General features: G+C 44.0%; 1 protein-coding gene across 1 annotated transcript in view; it reads right to left on the bottom strand.

The window, feature by feature from the left end:
- Positions 1 to 15,019, bottom strand: part of LOC147419532 (putative NADH dehydrogenase [ubiquinone] 1 alpha subcomplex subunit 5, mitochondrial) — a 38,824-nt gene extending 23,805 nt beyond the window's left edge. Inside the window, exon 1 of the mRNA XM_086506083.1 lies at positions 14,622 to 15,019. Within this exon, the coding sequence (XP_086362209.1) occupies positions 14,622 to 14,934 (313 nt within the window). The 5' untranslated portion in view covers positions 14,935 to 15,019. The remainder of the gene's footprint in view (positions 1 to 14,621) is intronic.
- Positions 15,020 to 17,733: the final 2,714 nt, after the last annotated feature.

Genomic DNA, 17,733 nt, shown 5'->3' with positions numbered 1-17,733 from the left:
CTATGTGTCTGTGGACAAGCTACAGCATGACCAGGGTTCAGCTCAGTCAAGTCAGTCTAGAATAGGAAGTGATCTGGCACTTTTGTGAGTCTGTTCACAGACCGTGCATGTCCAGACACTTAGATTAGATGCATATCCTCTGGTTGCACACAGCATGACCATCAGCATTACCATCAAAATCCATTAGGAGCATTTTCCAGTACACAGAACCTATTTTTCCTATTTTTGACATTTTTCACTTATTTATTAAGTGACTTTTGTTGGGAACTAGGTAGGGCAATTTTGCTAAGCAAGTATATATAGAAACCTAGCGCTAGCACTTTCTGGCAAAAGAGGCACCAGGAACTTAGTTCAACACGCACCTTCTCAGCACAACTCCCAGCAAGCCTAGCGTTTTCTACATCAGCAAGAGACCCGAGCGTTTTTGCATCCACAGACCAGCCTTGGCGTTTTTGCACTTGCAGATTCCCGGCGACAATAGAATAGCAGATCAGCCTAGCGTTTTGCATTGCAAGACAACCGGCAGCAGCAGAAGACAGAATTCAGCCTGGCGTTTTTGGTTTGCCAATCAACCTCAGCGTTTTTGCAGATCTTCCCGACGGAATCAGCCCTAGACTCAGCGTTTTCAGTTTTCAGCAGTTAGAACCCGCGGAAGAAGTTCCGAACCTCGCAGATCTCACCTTCCCGCAGCAGATCCTCACCGCACGGTCAAATCCCGTGAAGTTTGCAGTTTCAGCCCAGAAAACGCAGATTTCAACATCTGCGTTTTCAGCGCGTCGTCGTCGCCATCGACATCATCATCGACATAGAGTCGGAATTCAGCAGATAAAGATTTGCAGATTTCAGCCCTTAGCGTTTTTAGATTTCAGCCCGTCTCGTCGTCGTCCTCATCGTCGTCGACATCGTCGGCAAGTCCAAAGCATTGTAGAGATTTGTGCAATCATAAGTAGACCGCTCTCGCCATAGAGAGTGGGGCCTTCGGAGGAGGGTTTGACAACATTCTGGTGCCGTATTCTCTTCTCTCTCTATCTTTCAGTCTCAGCACCTTCATTCACAGTGTCTATTCACTTTGTTTGTGATCACTTGCACTCTCTCATTAAAGAACGGAAGGCTCTCCCTTCCCTAAGTAAAAGGAACCTTGAGCACAGTTCGGAGCACTCATCTTGAGCAAAGTTCAACATTCACTTCCGCTGCACCTTACATCAATGCCAAGAAGAGTTGATTTTTCTTACCAGAGATACACTTTTTGGGACACATCGTCTCAGCAGCAGGAGTACAGATGGACCCGGCCAAGATTGAGACTATACGTGGTTGGCCCGATTTGAAGAAAGTTAGAAGCTTCTTGGGCTTATATTCTTACTATCGGCGGTTCATTCGAAAGTTTGCAGAGGTCGCTTCCCCTTTGCACATTCTGACACAAAAAGGAGTCCCTTTCTCGTGGGGACCCCACAGAGGTGGCTGCCTTTCAGACTTTGAAAGAGAAATTGTCTACGGGACCAATTTTGACTTTGCCGGATTTGCAAAAGTCATTTGAAGTATATTGTAATGCTTGTGGTCGTAGTCTGGGTGCGCCAGAATTGCAACACAGATTTATGAGAAAGAGCTTTTGGCGGTTATCCATGCTCTTACTCAATGGCGACATTACCTACTTGGAGCCGATTTTACGATCTTCACTGATCATCAGAGTTTACGCTACTTCTTGTCACAGAAGCAGCTTTCAGAAAAGCAGATGCGGTGGGCTAACATCTCGTCACAGTGTCACTTTCAGATTGTCCATGTACAGGGACAGAAGAACTTGGTGGCAGATACTTTGTTCCGGAAGCCGTTAGTCTTGGCTATTTCCGCGATTCATCATAGAAGCTTCGAGGACATGGTCGATCAGTACGCCACAAATCCAAATTTTTCTGATGTATTCACTCAAATACAGAATGAGGAGGTAGCAACGGGATATTCCATACGGGATGGCTACTTGATGAAGAAAATGATGTTGTACCTTACACAACCGTTGAGGGAAAAGGTTCTAACTGAATGCCACTCTCCACCTTTTTCGGGTCACCGCGGCATTGACACCACCTTGAAAGGTGTGGAGCGTTACTTCTTTTGGGACTCAAGAAGGATGTGGACGATTTTGTACACAGTTGCTTGGTATGCCAGAAGGTCAAGTTTTGACGAGCATAAAGCACAGGGATTGTTACAGCCTTTACCCATTCCCACCCGCCCCTTGGAAAGTATTACTATGGATTTCATTTTTTATCTCCCGAAGACACAGAGTGGGCATGATGGCATTTGGACTGTCATCAACAGATTTAGCAAGCAAGCTCGCTTTGTTCCAGTGAAGAAGACAGTCAAGCCGGATCATTTAGCGAGACTGTTCATTTCACAGATATTCAGATTACATGGCATGCCTAAGACAATAGTCTCTGACAAAGATCCCCGATTCACGAGTTTGTTTTGGAAGGCTATTTGGGAGAACATTGACACACGGTTGCAATTCGCGTCATCTTTCCACCCGCAGACAGATGGGCAATCTGAGATTGCGAATTCAATCGTACTGGATTTATTGAAGTCTTACATTTTCGATCAAAAGACTCAATGGGAAAAAAAAAATCCCTTTATGGAATTTGCCTACAATAACACGATCCACTCTTCGACAGGGAAGGTGCCATTTGAGATTATTGAAGGTGCTATGAAGATTCCAGCCTTCCTTAGCACGAAAGATAAGATTTTTGAAGCCAACCAGTACCTGAGGGACTTGGACACTACTTTTGCCAAGGTCCAGGAGGCTGTAACGAAATCTCAGGAAAGACACAAGAAGGCAGCAGATCGACACCATTGAAATTTGAAATTAAAGGAAGACGATTGGGTGCTCTTACGTTTTAAGAAGGCACGCCTAAGGGAAAAAAAGGGAAAGCGCTAGCTCTCATGCTAAGCTTTGGAAAAAGCCGCTAGTGTTTCATGTCAGCCACCTTAAGGTAAAATTGGGCGAAGCTGACGTTGTTGTGCCTATCGAGGAAAATGTACGGCAAGATATGCAAACTGAGTATATTCCTTGAGAACCAGAGGCGGTTTTAGATCATTGTATCCGTCATTCGCGCCAAAAGGCTTATGACAAGTACTTAATTAAATGGAAGGGTCAATCTGAAAGGTTTGCTACTTGGGAACCAATTAGAGCTTTGAAAGCTCAATATCCCACTTCATTCATGAATACATTAATGGTCCTTAAAGGGAAAAGTATGTTATGTCCCCTCACAAGAGAGGGGATCTAGCCCAAACGCCGTCGGGATGGGCATCCAGTGTCCAGGCGGACGTATTGTGAACACGGCCAGTGTGGCCGGCCATTATTATAAAAGGGAGGCCAAGGCCCCATTTGCAGTTATCGACCCCACTCGCAGAGTGCCAATGGTTAGCCCGCGAGGCTAGGAGTGCGCGAGGTCACCTCGAGGAGGTGAGGCCGGGCGGTATGGGACACTCGGTCTTACAGGTGCACGCCTACGTCCTCGGACGATGGCCCCAACATGAGGGAGTTTCCGGATGGTGGCTATGGTCGAGTGGTTCGTCCGACGTGTGTCTATAGGCAGTCCTTGTAGCCAGGAGATCCACTCTCTGCGTTCGTTTCACCTTGAGACTGAAGCTGCCCGATACTTGGAGGATTTACAATGCTTTTCATATGTGTCTCTTGAAGCCTTTTAAAGGCGATGTGCCCGATGATGGGGAGCCAGATGAGCAACCCGAAGTGGAGGAAAGCGAGGAGATACTCATTCTAGAATAGATATTTGCACATAAAGATAGAAAGATTAAAGGTAAAGTGATTAGGCCGTTCTTTGTTAAATTCAAGAACTATCCTGCATTGGATACGAAGTGGATGGAGGAGGAGGACCTAGCAAATACTCCTCAGATTTTGGAACTTTTCCTTGAAGCATTCGGTTTAGTCTAGTCTACTCCGATAGAACCCCGACTTCAGCATGGGTGAATGTAGTGCAGCGGGCTTGCACAAGAGGGAAGTTGCTCCGCTCCTTTGTCAACAAATTACCCCGATTTTTTATATAGTCACTGATGTCCCTTTGGGTTTCAGGGATTTTGCTCAGCTGACAGTATTCTGTTGTATGACTCTATGAACTCGAATTCCCGAAAATGAAAATGATACTCATTGATTTGTACTTGACTTGTTTGAGTGCAGGAACTAAAAGACAAAATGACTGTAGCATTTCGGTCTCATGAATCTCTATAGACATGATTGCAATAAGGATTAGTTAATCGGGCATCTATGAGGTCCCGACTGGATCTAGATGCGATCACTAATACGTTGCCGATTAATCATGGTCTGAGATTTGGAATGAATTTGAAATGTGATTTGTCATGTGATGTCAAGTGATGTCCTGTGATGTCGATTGGTACATGTGCTAGATGTGTCGTGTCTAGTGCGTCGGTACTAACAGTCAGTGTTTACTAAGACAATTTATGGCCTCTGTCTGTTTTACAGGCGTAATTGAGGGCAATTACAATTCTTTCAAGAGGGGGGGTATGTCACAAACTGATGACATGGCTAGGACCCCAAAATTGCGTCGACAGGCTGACTGTACGGACAGTCCCGAAAAATGCGCCGTAATTTGCGCAGGCAGCCTGATACGTGGCAGTTGTATGGACAGCAACTGTACGACCCACTTTTCACGCTGACATTGCTGACGTGGCATTCCGTACGGATTTGCGCAATTTACACTGGCTGATTTAGCTGGCAGCTCTTGGATAAAAGATTTTAAGAAAATTGCTTTTGGGACAAGTGCTTCTGAGTTAGAGATTTTGGGGCTCTGCTTTTGGGCATCCCTTTTACTTATAAATAAGTGGGCTAGGCCTCACTTCTCAGAGCATCGGAACGCAGAGTCTGAGAGTGAGCGCCTGCCTGCTCTCTTGTACTTTGAACACAGATTAATATAAAAAGAAATACCGAAAGGGGCGCCAGTCTTTGGGGCCAATACCTCTGGGCATGGAACTACGTCGGGCCGTGTCATCTTTGTGAACTGTTCTAAAGTGAATCTTTGTGTCGCGGTAGAATCTTGACTTGGGGCGTCCAAGTTTGTTACAATTACTCAACTACTAAGTCAACTGAGCAACAGATAGAGATATTTTTAGACCGGAAGGTACCAAATGGGAAAACCATGCATGAGTGCCACTTGGCACATTTTTGGACATTTTCCACCTTGAGAGAGATAGAAGCGTTGAAATAAACGTGGGGACTGCATTTTTCAGTCATATGGTGGATTGTTGTAGGTATCAAAGCTATTGTGTGCAAGCTTTCCCTCTCATGTACAGTGTAGTGCAAGAAGTGGCACACTCTACACTGCTCTCTCTCTCCCCTACGTGCAGTAACGTGATGCCCCACAAGAGGGCGCTTCATTTGACCTATGTACAGTTGTCTGGTCTTATGCTTCTATGCCGAGGCAAGAGCCTCTTTGAGCAGGAACAGGAGTAGCTAACTGCTACTCCAAAAACAGACACTAGTGAGGGTGATAACCTCCCCTTACAGGTGCATTTTCAATGCTGGTTATGCGCTTTCTTTGGGACTGTTTTGCAATTGTGTGGATGCCAGAAGCATTGGGAACAATGCCCCACTGTTAGAGGACAGTTCCGGGATTGTTTAGGGTTGTAACAAGGTAAAAACCAGTAAATACAACGAGCTATAATTGTTGTTTCTGGGCTGAAAACAGAGGGTTTATGTCCTTGGAAGCGAGTTCCAGCAGGGGGATTTGTTCAGGGCGAGTTTTGGGGCCGTTATGCTATCGAAATTTTGCCAGAGCAGGTGTGATCTAGTTCGATACAGGTGAAGATCCCCAGGACTCTAGTTTTGTAACTTTACCCTCTAAAGGAACAAAGAAATACCGAAAGGGGCACCAGTTTTTGGGGCCTACAGGTTGTTAGCGTCTGCTCGGAGCATTCTTGTCACGTGACACATCCAACCCGATGTGTCCGTGGACAAGCTATAGCATGATCAGGGTTCAGTCAATCCAATCAATCTAGATTTAGAAGTAATCTGGAACTTTTGTAAGTCTATTCGTAGACAATGCATGCCCAGTCACTTAGTGTAGATGCATATCCTCTGGTTGCACACAGCATAATCATAAGCATTCCCATCAGAATCCATCAAAATCCTTCAGGGGAATTTTCCAGTGATTTTAGCCTATTTTCCCTATTTTTGACATTTTTCACTTATTAATTTAAGTGACTTTCCAACAAAAGTAGGTAGGGCAATTTGGGTAAGAAAATATATAAGCAAACCAAAGTTAGCACTTAATGGCAGAAGAGGCAACAGGAGCTCCACCGCTCAACAGGCAACTTCTCAAACAAGAACCCCTTCGGGCAATTCCCTCAAGCAAGATCCCCCATTGTACTAGCGTTTTTCATCAACACCAACATGGCGTTTTTCTCAGCAATCCCATCGCCAAGAAGACCTCAGCACTAGCGTTTTGCATCAGCAACCACCGCGGCAGAAGTTTTTACAGCTAGCGTTTTTGAAGAAGCTGCCTCCCTAGCGTTTTTGGTTTACAACAGCCCAGCGTTTTTGGTTTCAGCCTCGGCCTTGCAGATCCGGCACATGCAGTGATTTGCAACCCTAAAAGACCATCAAGATCAGCCCCGAAAGGTAGCAGATTCAGCCCATGAAGAAGTAGCAGATTCAGCCCCAGAAAGACCTCAGTTTTCAGCCATGAAAAACCTCAGTTTTCAGCCCTAAACCTGCAGATTTTCAGCGTCAAAGAACCACAGAAACAGCCCCCCAAATCAGCGTTTTTGGACTAGTCGCAGATTTCAGCCCATAGCGTTTTTGGACAGCAGATAAAAGATTGCAGATTTCAACCCTTAGGTCGTCGTCGTCATCACCGTTGTCATCGTCGACATGGCCTAGACTTGCATCAGTCACTTGCATTCATTTGTACCAGATTGTGCATACACTTGCACGCACAGTGTCCATTCACTTTGTTTGTGATCATAGCACTCTCTCATTAAGAATGGAAGGCTCTACCTTCCCTAAGAACAAAAGGAACCTTGAGCACAGTTCGGAGCACTTATCTTGAGCAAAACGCAAACATTCATTCCACTGCACCTAACATTGGTATCAAAGCTTTGGCAGTGTTCTGTATCACTCAAGGAAAGAACCACAAGAATCACAAGATTTTCTTTTGCTTGTTGCGGTCGCACGAACCCAAGTTCGCTTGGGCGTGTCGATTCCTAATCGTGTTTTTGAAGAGTGACAGGAATCCCAAGAAAGAAGGGCTTGACCAGCCTCCCCTTGTGCCTCTTTTCACTCATTGAGGGCGGAACGTGCACTTAGCGGCCGGCCAATCGACGTGAGGTGGGAAAAAGCAACCTTGGTGTGAGCGCAAGGCCGCCAAGGGGTGCGCCCGCAAAAAGGAGTAGAACTCGGGTGAGAAGATCCTTCTCAAACACGGTTTGCAAGCGAAAGAAAACCTCAAGAACCAAGACCCCCAAGAACCCAAGTTCCTCGTGAACTTAAGAACCCAAGACCACAAGAACCCACGACTTCAGAATGGTCATCACTCGAAGCGGAATGGATACTTCGCTAGGAGGTGGTGAGCATGAGAGAGACGAAGAAGAATTTTCCCCACTAGGAGGTTTTTCTGACCCTTCCCTATCTACGACAAGGATTGCACCAACTCCTATGGAGGCCTTGGAGCTGATGTTTATGGAAAGGAGGTTAGAATGCAAAGCAAGAAATGCAGAAAGAATGGCAGAATTTGATCGTGAATGCAAAGAAAGAAAAGTAGAAATGGAACGCAGACACGCAGAAAGAAAAGCAGAAATGGATCGCAGGCACGCAAATACAAAGCAGAAAGAGAAGCAGAAAGAAAGGCAAGAGTAGCAGAAAGAGAAGCAAAAAGAAAGGCACGACAAGAACAGAGAGACCGACACATGCAAGAGTTCTTGCGACTCTTTTCTCAAGTGCCGGCACAGATGGAAGAGATTCAAGAGACGGAGACTCTCTCAATCTCTTCTTCTCCCAAGCATGACACACACGATTTGTAGCATGATTTCAATGATAATGATGAGCATGATGATTTGGATGATAATGACAAGCATGATGATTTGCATGATCAAGATGTGATTTCTCACAAGTATGATGATTTGCATGATCAAGATGTGATTTCTCACAAGCATGATGAGTTGCATGAAGATAATGTGATTGTTCACAAGGATGATGTGTTAGTGGATGCTTTTTCTAGCGAAGCTAACCTCGTTGTAGATTCAATCAATCACGAAGAACCGATCCTGGCTTTCGAGTCGAGGTCCAAAGAACCCCCACAGGACGATTCAATCATTCAGGAAGAACCGATCTTGGCTCTCGAACCTAGGTCCAAAGAACCCTTACAAGAAGTATTATGTGTTCGCATGATTTGTACGCACGCATTGTTCGAGTGTTTCTGTAACCGGCCTGTTAACTTCAAAAAGGGCGGTAGACTTTACTTCAAACCTTGATTTAGCTTTCACCCATTATTAGTCGTCTATTCTACCTGTGCTATAATGACACAAGAGAGGGGAATGGGATACAGATGCTAGAATGCATCTATATGCGAGTCAGACACTAGATTGGCCCCTAAATAGGCGTCCCTCTCGGTATTTCTTTATTCTTTTACAGTTAAGAGGAAGTACAAAGAGTGCTTATAGCACTAAACCTGCATCCCGCAATTCTTAACGTGTATCCCGCAGTTTCTATCATGTTTGGAAGAATTTGGGTAGCATAACGACGCAGAACCCTGCCCAAAACAGTCTGCAAGTAGGGAAACTAAGGAGACCACTATCCTTGCCCCAATTCCACCTTTAATTGACCAAAACAGAGCATAACCAACCTCTGTAATTTCTGGTTATTGACTGGTTTTTCTCTGTTTTCGGCTCCCTGTAGCCCCTGCACTATTCCCTGCACCTTGGGCTAGTTGCCCCTTGAATCTGGAAGGATTTAAGGCATCAAAACAGCCCCAAACCTGCAAAAATCAGAGTTCCAGGAATCCTAATCTGTATCTAGCAATACAACACCTGTTTTGGCTAAATTTTGGCAACACAACGGCTTCAAAACTTGCGCGAAACCAATTCCCCTGCTGGAACTCACTTCCACTGGCATAAACCCTCTGATTCCAACTCAAAAAGAGCAATTACAGCTCGGGAATTTCTGGTTTCACACTTGTTTTGAGCCCCAACACTTCCCAGAAGTGTTCTTTGACAATTGGGCACTGTTCCCAATGCATCTGGCATCCATACGACTGCAAAACAGTAAATTTCAGACCGCTGTATTTTCTGGTTAGGACCTGTTTTTGACCTACTTTCAGCTGTCAACTGTCCCTGCACTGTTCCCAATGCCTTGGACTACGTGCCCCTTGATTCTGGCATGATTCCGAACACAAAACGGTCCCAAAACAACCCAAAATCGGCAATAAAACAGTGCTGATTTTTGTGTGTTTACTTGAGAGGTTATCACCCTCTCGTTTCCCTGCTTTGGAGTAGCAGTTAGCTACTCCTGTTCCTGTTCGGGGAGGCTCTTGCCTCAGCAATAGAGCATCAAACCACAAGACTGTACATGGTCAATCTGATGAGCCCACTAGAGGGGCATAACCATAAAGAATAGGGGGGAGAGAGAGCAGTGAGAGGTGTGCAGGTCATGACATCCTGCACCTCACTGTACATAGAGGGTAAGCCAACACTCCATTGAAGCTCTCCCACCTGTGACAGCACTCAAAAACGAGCTCACAGCTGAAAATCACATTTTTGCCTTCTCTTTAAGTAGTAAACTACCCTCAAAGTGCCAAGTGTCACTCATTTTTTCCCGCTTTAGACCCTCGGGTCTAAAAATATCTCACCTGGAGCCTCTGTTGACTTGGCCACATAGTAACAAAATGATCCCCATGTCAAACTGCACGTAATGACGCGAAGACATTTTGCCGTCCAAAAATAGCAGTCCCTAAAATTTAGGAGTTTCTACCATTACATTCTTCTAGGTCATCTGACCCTCTTTGTACATTGCAGCCACACCCAGAACCGAAATGTAGCCTATGTAGCAAAGGATTCCGCTTTGGCTGGCCAATGACCCCACTTTGGCTAACCATAGTCCTTGTCCAACCTTAGTGCTCTTCAGCCCTCAGGCCTGGACTCTCTCTGAACAGTTCCACACTGGCTATGCAATGCAGGGCAGTTAGATTTCCATCTTCACGAATCTCCAAGGTTGAAAATTTATGAAACCACTTCCAACACAAAAACATGAACATACCTATTCCATGTAAAGTGAATGGAAAAAATCTCGTCTTCCTCAAAGACTATGCATGCAATGTAGATGAACAAATAGACGGAGTGTCAAACCGTTCACCACACACACGCAAACAATGAGATCGAATCTTTCTTTTCTGATCTAAAGCAATCAACTGTGGCAATTCACAACGGAAATGCCCATGCTTGGTGCTCATACTTTCTTGTGCTCTTTCTACGACTGTGTCGTGCCAAGGAAGAGACATGGAATGTGACTTCCTTGAATGCATACTTTTCAGCTTTTCATGAATATTGCATACATCCGTGTTCATTCATGAGTGAAATGTACTCAACGTACAATATGTCATGCCTAGGAAAGGGATCACATAAAGACGCTGACTAAAATACAGGAGACGATCACGAATGAAACACTCGAACAATGCGTGCTGACGAATCATTCGAACACATAGTACTTCCTGTAAGGGTTCTTTGGACCTAGGCTCGAGAGCCAAGATCGGTTCTTCGTGATTGATCGAATCTGCAATGAGGTTAGCTTCACTAGAGAAAGTATCAACTAACACATCATCCTTGTAAACAATCACATCATCTTCATGCAAATCATCATGCTTGTGAGAAATCACATCTTGATCATCATGCAAACCATCATGCTTGTCATTGTCATTCAATTCATCATGCTTATCATCATGCAAATCCTGTGTATCATGCTTTGGAGAAGACGAGACCAAGAGAGTCTCCTTCTCCTGAATCCATTCGATCTTCGTCTGCACATTAGAAATGAGAGATGGAGAATGAACAACTTGCTCGCCATGAATGACAAGTGAAGAGTCACTTTTGGCATTGAAAGTGAACGTATTTTCCGCCCAATCAGTGAGAGGGTTATGCTCACGAAACCATCGAATGCCCAAAATCATATCACATCCTGAAAGAGGAGAGACTACAAATTTTCTACGGAAAGCAACTTGTTGAACTGTAAACAACACATCAAGACACTCTTTCGTGATGAGAGAGTCCATACCGGGAGCGAAGCCAGAGACCTCGAGAGGAGATTTCGAACTAACCTCTAGGTGAGCTTTCTCAACAAGAGAGAGACTAATCACATCATGCATACTGCCTGGGTCATACAATATGACAAAACGTTGCACCGTCATATGACCATAACATTTAATGAGAGACTCATCAATGGGAGGGTCATGAGAAACTTGGGGCACACTCATGTTGTCATTTATTGCATTGACAGAGGAAGTGGGTTCTGTGGATTCTTTAGATTCATTCGATTCAAACTTAGGATATGTTTTTTTTATGTGACCCTTAGTGTGACAATGAAAACAACAACCTTCCTTAGAATAAGAGCTTTGCTCTTCCGACGTGATATATCCTCCTAAAATTTGAATAAGTGCTTTGCTCTTCCGACGTGATGTATCCTCCTAAAATTCCTTGTTCTATCTGTTCATCTGGAGTGAGCTTAGGTTTAGCAATTGTGTTAGCTTTACCCTTAGGTTCACTTTGAGAGTTCTTTTCTGAGAGACTATTGGAAGATTGGTTAGAAAAGTTACTTCTTACCATTCTTACCGTTCTGAGGGTTTTGCGAAGTCTGAGAGTTACTTGTCGAAGTCTTGTTTCCCTTAGGCTTTCCCTTGTTGTGCTTCATCTCCTGTGCGAGAGCAATCGCTACCGCCTTGTTGAGATCGATTGGATCGAGCACCTCGATATCATACTTGATATACTTGTCCAATCCATAAAGGAATGCCTCCTTGCGCTCCGCATCCGATTTGCGTAATTGAGTGCGGAGCTGCAAAACACGATTAGAGAAAGATATAACTGGCATACCATTTTGCTTGAGACCGCGCCAATCTTCCTTTAATCGCGCAATCGTGCGAGGTACTGAGGTGGCATAAACCGCGCCTTGACCGCTTGTCTTGGAAATCAGCCCAATTGAAGGAAAGGGACGTGAATTCGTCGGCTTCCTCTAGGTGCGCGGCTAACTGTGCCTCTTGCCATGCGTGGTACCAATTGATGGCATCACCGGCAAGGTACATAGCTGCCGTCAAAACCTTGCTATTTCTTGTCTTCTTAGTTGTCGCAAAATAAGCATTAAATTGATACAACCAAGAATGAATAACCGTAGCATCCATCTTACCATCATACTTACTGAACTGGATCTTCTCTGTGACTGGGTTGTTGGAGTCCGAATCTCGGCTTGTGCCACTTGAACTACCAACATCTTTGGCTGGCTCGGACTTCCAAGCGAGAACAAGTCGGACCAATTCTTGCATGCGTTGTTCACTCTGTACCGCAAGCTCGGCCTGTCGTTCTTCAGCCGCCAAGCGCACTTGATCACGCTCACGCTCCAAGGCTTCCTCTCGTTCTGCTTTTCTTTCTAGTTGTGTCATTGCAACGCGAGTCGTTTCTTGTTGTTGTGCCATCATCTCCATCATCGACTTGACCATCACCTCCATAGGATTTGGTACAACTCGTGGCGTAGATGGGAAAGGGGGAGGGTCGGGAAAACCTCCTGGTGGGGAAAAATCTTCTTTGCCACTCCCATGCTCACCACCTCCATGCGACGTATCCATTCCACTTCGGGTGATGACCATGCACTGAAGTCTTAGGTTCTTAAGTTCTCGAGGAACTTGGGTTCTTGGGGGTCTTGGTTCTTGAAGTTCTTGAGTTCTTGAGGTTCTTGCGGGTCTTGAGGTTCTTGAGATTCTTCTTTCGCTTGCAATCTGTGTTAGAGAAGGATCTTCTCTTCACCCGAGTTCTGCTCTTTTCTGCGGACGCATCCCTTGGCGGCCTTGCGCTCACACCAAGGTTGCTTTTCCCCACCTCATGTCGATTGGCCGGCCGCTAAGTGCACGGTCCACTCTCAATGAGTAAAAAGAGGCACAAGGGGAGGTTGGACAAGCCCTTCTTTCTTGGGATTCCTGTCACTCTTCAAAAACAAGATTAGGAATCGACACGCCCAAGAGGTCTTGGGTTACGTGCAACCGCAACAAGCAAAAAAAAAAAATGTGGTTCTTGTTGTTCTTTCCTTGAGTAATATAGAACACTATCAAAGCTCTGATACCAATGTAAGGTGCAGCGGAAGTGAATGTTGAACTTTCCTCAAGATGAGTGCTCCGAACTGTACTCAAGGATTCCTTTTACTTACGGAACGGAGAGCCTTCAGTTCTTTAACGAGAGAGTGCAATGGACACAAACAACGTGAATGGACACTGTGAATGGACGTGCATGAGACTAAGAGATAGAGAAGAGAATACGACACCAGAGACGTAAAACCCTCCTCCAAGGACCCAACTCTCGATGGCGAGAGTGATCTACTATAGCACAATCTGGTACAAGATGCAGATGCAAATCTAATGACTATGTCGAGGCCGACGGTGATGACGACGAGACCGAGTCTATGACTGAAAACTGAATGCTTTGGGGTGCTTCTTGTCGGGCTATTGCAAAAACGCTATTGCAAAAACTGATCTGCTATTGCAAAAACGCTTGGTATGGCTGTTCAAAACGCTGGCTACTGCTGTCCACACATGCTGATTATTGCTGGATCAGAAACGCTGGGCTGCTTGTCAAAACGCCAAGTGTAGGGCTGCAGCTATGATGCAAAAACGCTACTTGTTGGTTGCTGAAAATCGCTGGATCTGAAGGCCGAAGTGCTGGTGCAGAATCACCTTTGCAAGGGGCTGAAAACGCTGATGGCAGGGCTGAAAAACACTGGCCTTCTGGGCTCCAAAAATGCCAGGTTGGTGGGGGGTCATTTTGCTGAGAAGGGTCTCTAGAGGCCTGCTGCACTTAAGTGCCTGATGCTCTCCTTCTTCTTCTGCCAGATAGTGCTAGCCCTAGGTGCTTATATATTATCTTAGCAAACTTGCCCTACCTAGTTCCCAACAAAAGTCATTTAATAAAAAAGTGAAAAATGTCAAAAAATAGGGAAAATAGATTTAATGCACTGGAAAATTCCCATGATGGATTCTTATGGAAATGCTGATGATCACTTCCTATTCTAGACTGACTGAACCCTGGTCATGTTGTAGCTTGTCCACGGACACATAGGGTTGGATGTGTCACGTGACACATACCTCATGTATGAAGATTGCAATTTGTGTTGCCTTTGTTTATTGAAGATTCGTTATGTTGTTGATCTTTTGTGTCAAGTTTTTCCTTGTATTGCCAACCGCAAGTAGAATGTAATGAAGAATACAGTACTCGTATGTCTCATAGGTTGAGTTAGGCCTCCCAATGACCTCTCTCTCTCTCTCTCTCTCTCTCTCTCTCTCTCTCTCTCTCTCTCTCTCTCACACACACACACACACGCACAAACACACACATACATACATACACATTCGGGCATTTTGTTCTACCTTTCATTTTTTCAGCAAGCATAAGCTCGTCTTTGGCCATTACAATGAGCTCCTCTACTTGGCCCCCCTGGATACGCTCCTCAATCTTCTCCCAATCCTCCTCTTCCTGACAGACCTGGAGGCGAAATTTGGTGAACTTCTCCACAGCTTTACGGTACTCTGCATAAGAAGGAATGTCCTCCACTGATTCGAGTGTTTCGGTGTACAATTTGATGAGAACCTCGCGAGCATTGGGCACCACCGCCAAGCCCACAAGGCCTGTCGTCTCCTTGACCTTGCCCAGAAGCGGGCCGGCGAACTTCCTGAGGAACATAGCCGCCTAGTGTCCCCCTCGACGAACAGAGACGATCCTTGACAGAGACGATCGCTTCTGCAAGAGCAAGGGAATGGGAACTTGATATAGTGCTCGAGTTCAAATCCCACTATCCTTTGTTTTGTAATGCCCCAAATCCAAGGCACTTACAATGTTTGCAAGTCATCCTTTGTTTTGTAATGCCCCAAATCCATATATTTGGAGGCACTTACAACGTTTGCAACTCATGGAGTCGCAGGGTGGAGCTACTTTCAAAAACAATAGAGTCTACAAAGTCTATTTTCACGTGTTTCTTTCCTTCCTTAGGATGGGTTTAAACTAAAATCAAGCAAGTGACTCTGAGCCCCCTTGTTGTCATATCTTATGATGGAGCATGCCCACTCTACATCAAGTGCCTATGTTCCATTTCATACAAATTCAGTTTTTTTTTGAAGGTATCACAATGATCATGTGTTTTTTTCGTCTTCTTTAGTTTAAACAAAGTCCTTATTGATCTATTGCCTAACCACCTACTCTTTAAAATTGCTTTCGTAAGCTTGGTAGTGGATTTTTAGGAAGTAAAGAAGTCCTTTTTTGTGATTTCCATCTTCGCTTTGAGGTCTCTTCTTTGTCAATGAAAGGGGTTTTGACTTTGATCAAGACAAAATTTGTCTAAACAATAAACTTTTGATGAGGCGCCTTCTTTTCTTTTCTGTAATTTAGCCCTTAGATTAGTAGTAGAAAGAGCTTATGTCAATTCTAGTGCATGTTTTCATCATGTACAAGAAGCCAGGGTGTAGACATCATGGACAACATTACACAATTGTCTACTCCTCACTACATTGAAGAACAAGAAAAGCATATCCAAGAAAAGCTCTAGAAAGCACAAAAAGTAATCTAGTAGTTTGAGAGGAGGCTTTACATCATCTTTCTACTTTAGGAAAACACAAATCTATATCAATGAACCATTGATCATCTTTGTTACCATATTATGATAGTGTGTGGAGTCATGCCCCCTGGTCCTACCCTTGTCTTCACATTACTCTCCCCTTGAAGGAGAGTTTTTATCCTCTAAAACATCAATGCCAACCAACTCTTTGTAAGAGTATTAATGGTTTCCATTTTAAACCTGCATCAAGTCAATTGATCCACATGATAATTACCAAATTTAGTACTCTTATGTGTAAATATCTACTCATAGCAAAAAGTGAACTGGAAGATTGCAATCAAATATTCTTTGAAGGGACTGTTCCTATGGCTAAAAAGAACCTCTAACTAAATCGCATACCAGTAGTAGCACTTACCTCAAGTGAGATGCTCTCATTGAACAAAACGTACCGCTCTCTTCTCAACTACTAGTACAACCTATCTCAAGCGAGACACTCTAACTGAGAAAACTTATTGCTCACTCTTCTCAAGCAAATTCTTCCAGAAACTAGAATGCTTCTTACTAATGTAGATCAGTCAATTGATGCAATTGATGAGCATTTGGACTTATCAATGACACATAACAAAAGGTTGGCACCCTGTGTCTAAATCCACGGGTATATTTACTGTCCACATACACAGTAAATCTCAAACTGGTGATGTTCTTTGTAAAAGAAGAAGAGCCTTCTATGAAGTATCTCTGTTTAACTTAATGGGATTCGTCAACTTCCAACTCCACTCTCTTTTGGATGGTACAATGTGCCCAATCATGGTTGCACAAGAACTGCACCAATGTCCTTTTGCTTAAAATTGTATGCCCTTATAGCTACACATTGCTTCTACCTTTAGTAGCCAAACATGATCCTATATATGATCAAGGCTCACTTCGAACCTCACACTCGTAATGTCCTAATAGAGTAAAAATGGATCGTGGTTTTCACATCTCCCAAGGTATTGCACTCATATTGTTTCTCATTTCCTCTACTTTGAATAACCAAAGGTGACTTAAGGTGTGACTAAGCTATCATCAAAGGGCACACGGTTAGTGTTCCGAAATAGTGATGCTAGCTAGAAAACTCAAAATTAGCAACACAATTTGTATTTTCTCATGGATATATAAGCACCATAATATTCTGAAAAAGTAATATTGATACTAAATATAAACTAGAAACACATCTATTGCACATAAAAATTCTAATGGAAACAATTTAAAAGTTTTAACTGCAGGAGCTAAATCATTCTTGTGTTGCAAATGATACAGCAGCTTTAGCGTCTTTAATCCCTTGTATATGCTGCTTGATGTGATTTTCATCCTGTAATCAACACCAACTCAAGAAACATATGAAAAGTGAAGGTTAGAAATAATCATATCACATTGTCCTTAGAGACGGTGCGCGATGCCGCTCTGGAGACGCGATACAAACAAACATAATGTTGATGCAATCACATGTACAGATGACATAGAAACAAATGTAATATCAATGTAATCACATGTGCACACATATATACAAATCCGAGATGTAATGAAGGAAGAAGAGAGAGTGTGCTTTCAAAGGAACCACACTCAAGGAAGGAGAGAGTGAGTGTGTATTCTTTGTTTTACGCATGAAGAGTAAATGGTTAGTTAGAGTTAGGAGTTTCACGATTAGTCATTGCGAGCGAGTAGCCATATGCCTTTATCCCGACAATCTCCCATTAAAAGCTCAATGTGTTCATTAGTGGTCTATGACTAAAGCTAGTATGTACAACCTAGAGCACAACAAATTCACCCTTGCACAAATCTATTTACCATTCACCCATTAACACGATGCAATGTGCAAACCACTGCGTAGCTAGGCTCTTTGTAAGAGCATGCGCAAGGTTCTCATCAGTCTTGGCAAACTCCAATCACGT

This window comes from Adiantum capillus-veneris, chromosome 29, assembly GCF_014529385.1.
Source record: "Adiantum capillus-veneris isolate H3 chromosome 29, ASM1452938v2, whole genome shotgun sequence".
NCBI classification, from domain to species: Eukaryota; Viridiplantae; Streptophyta; class Polypodiopsida; order Polypodiales; family Pteridaceae; genus Adiantum; species Adiantum capillus-veneris.
Note: the sequence above shows the minus strand (reverse complement) of the source record. Positions and strands in the feature narration are given on the sequence as shown.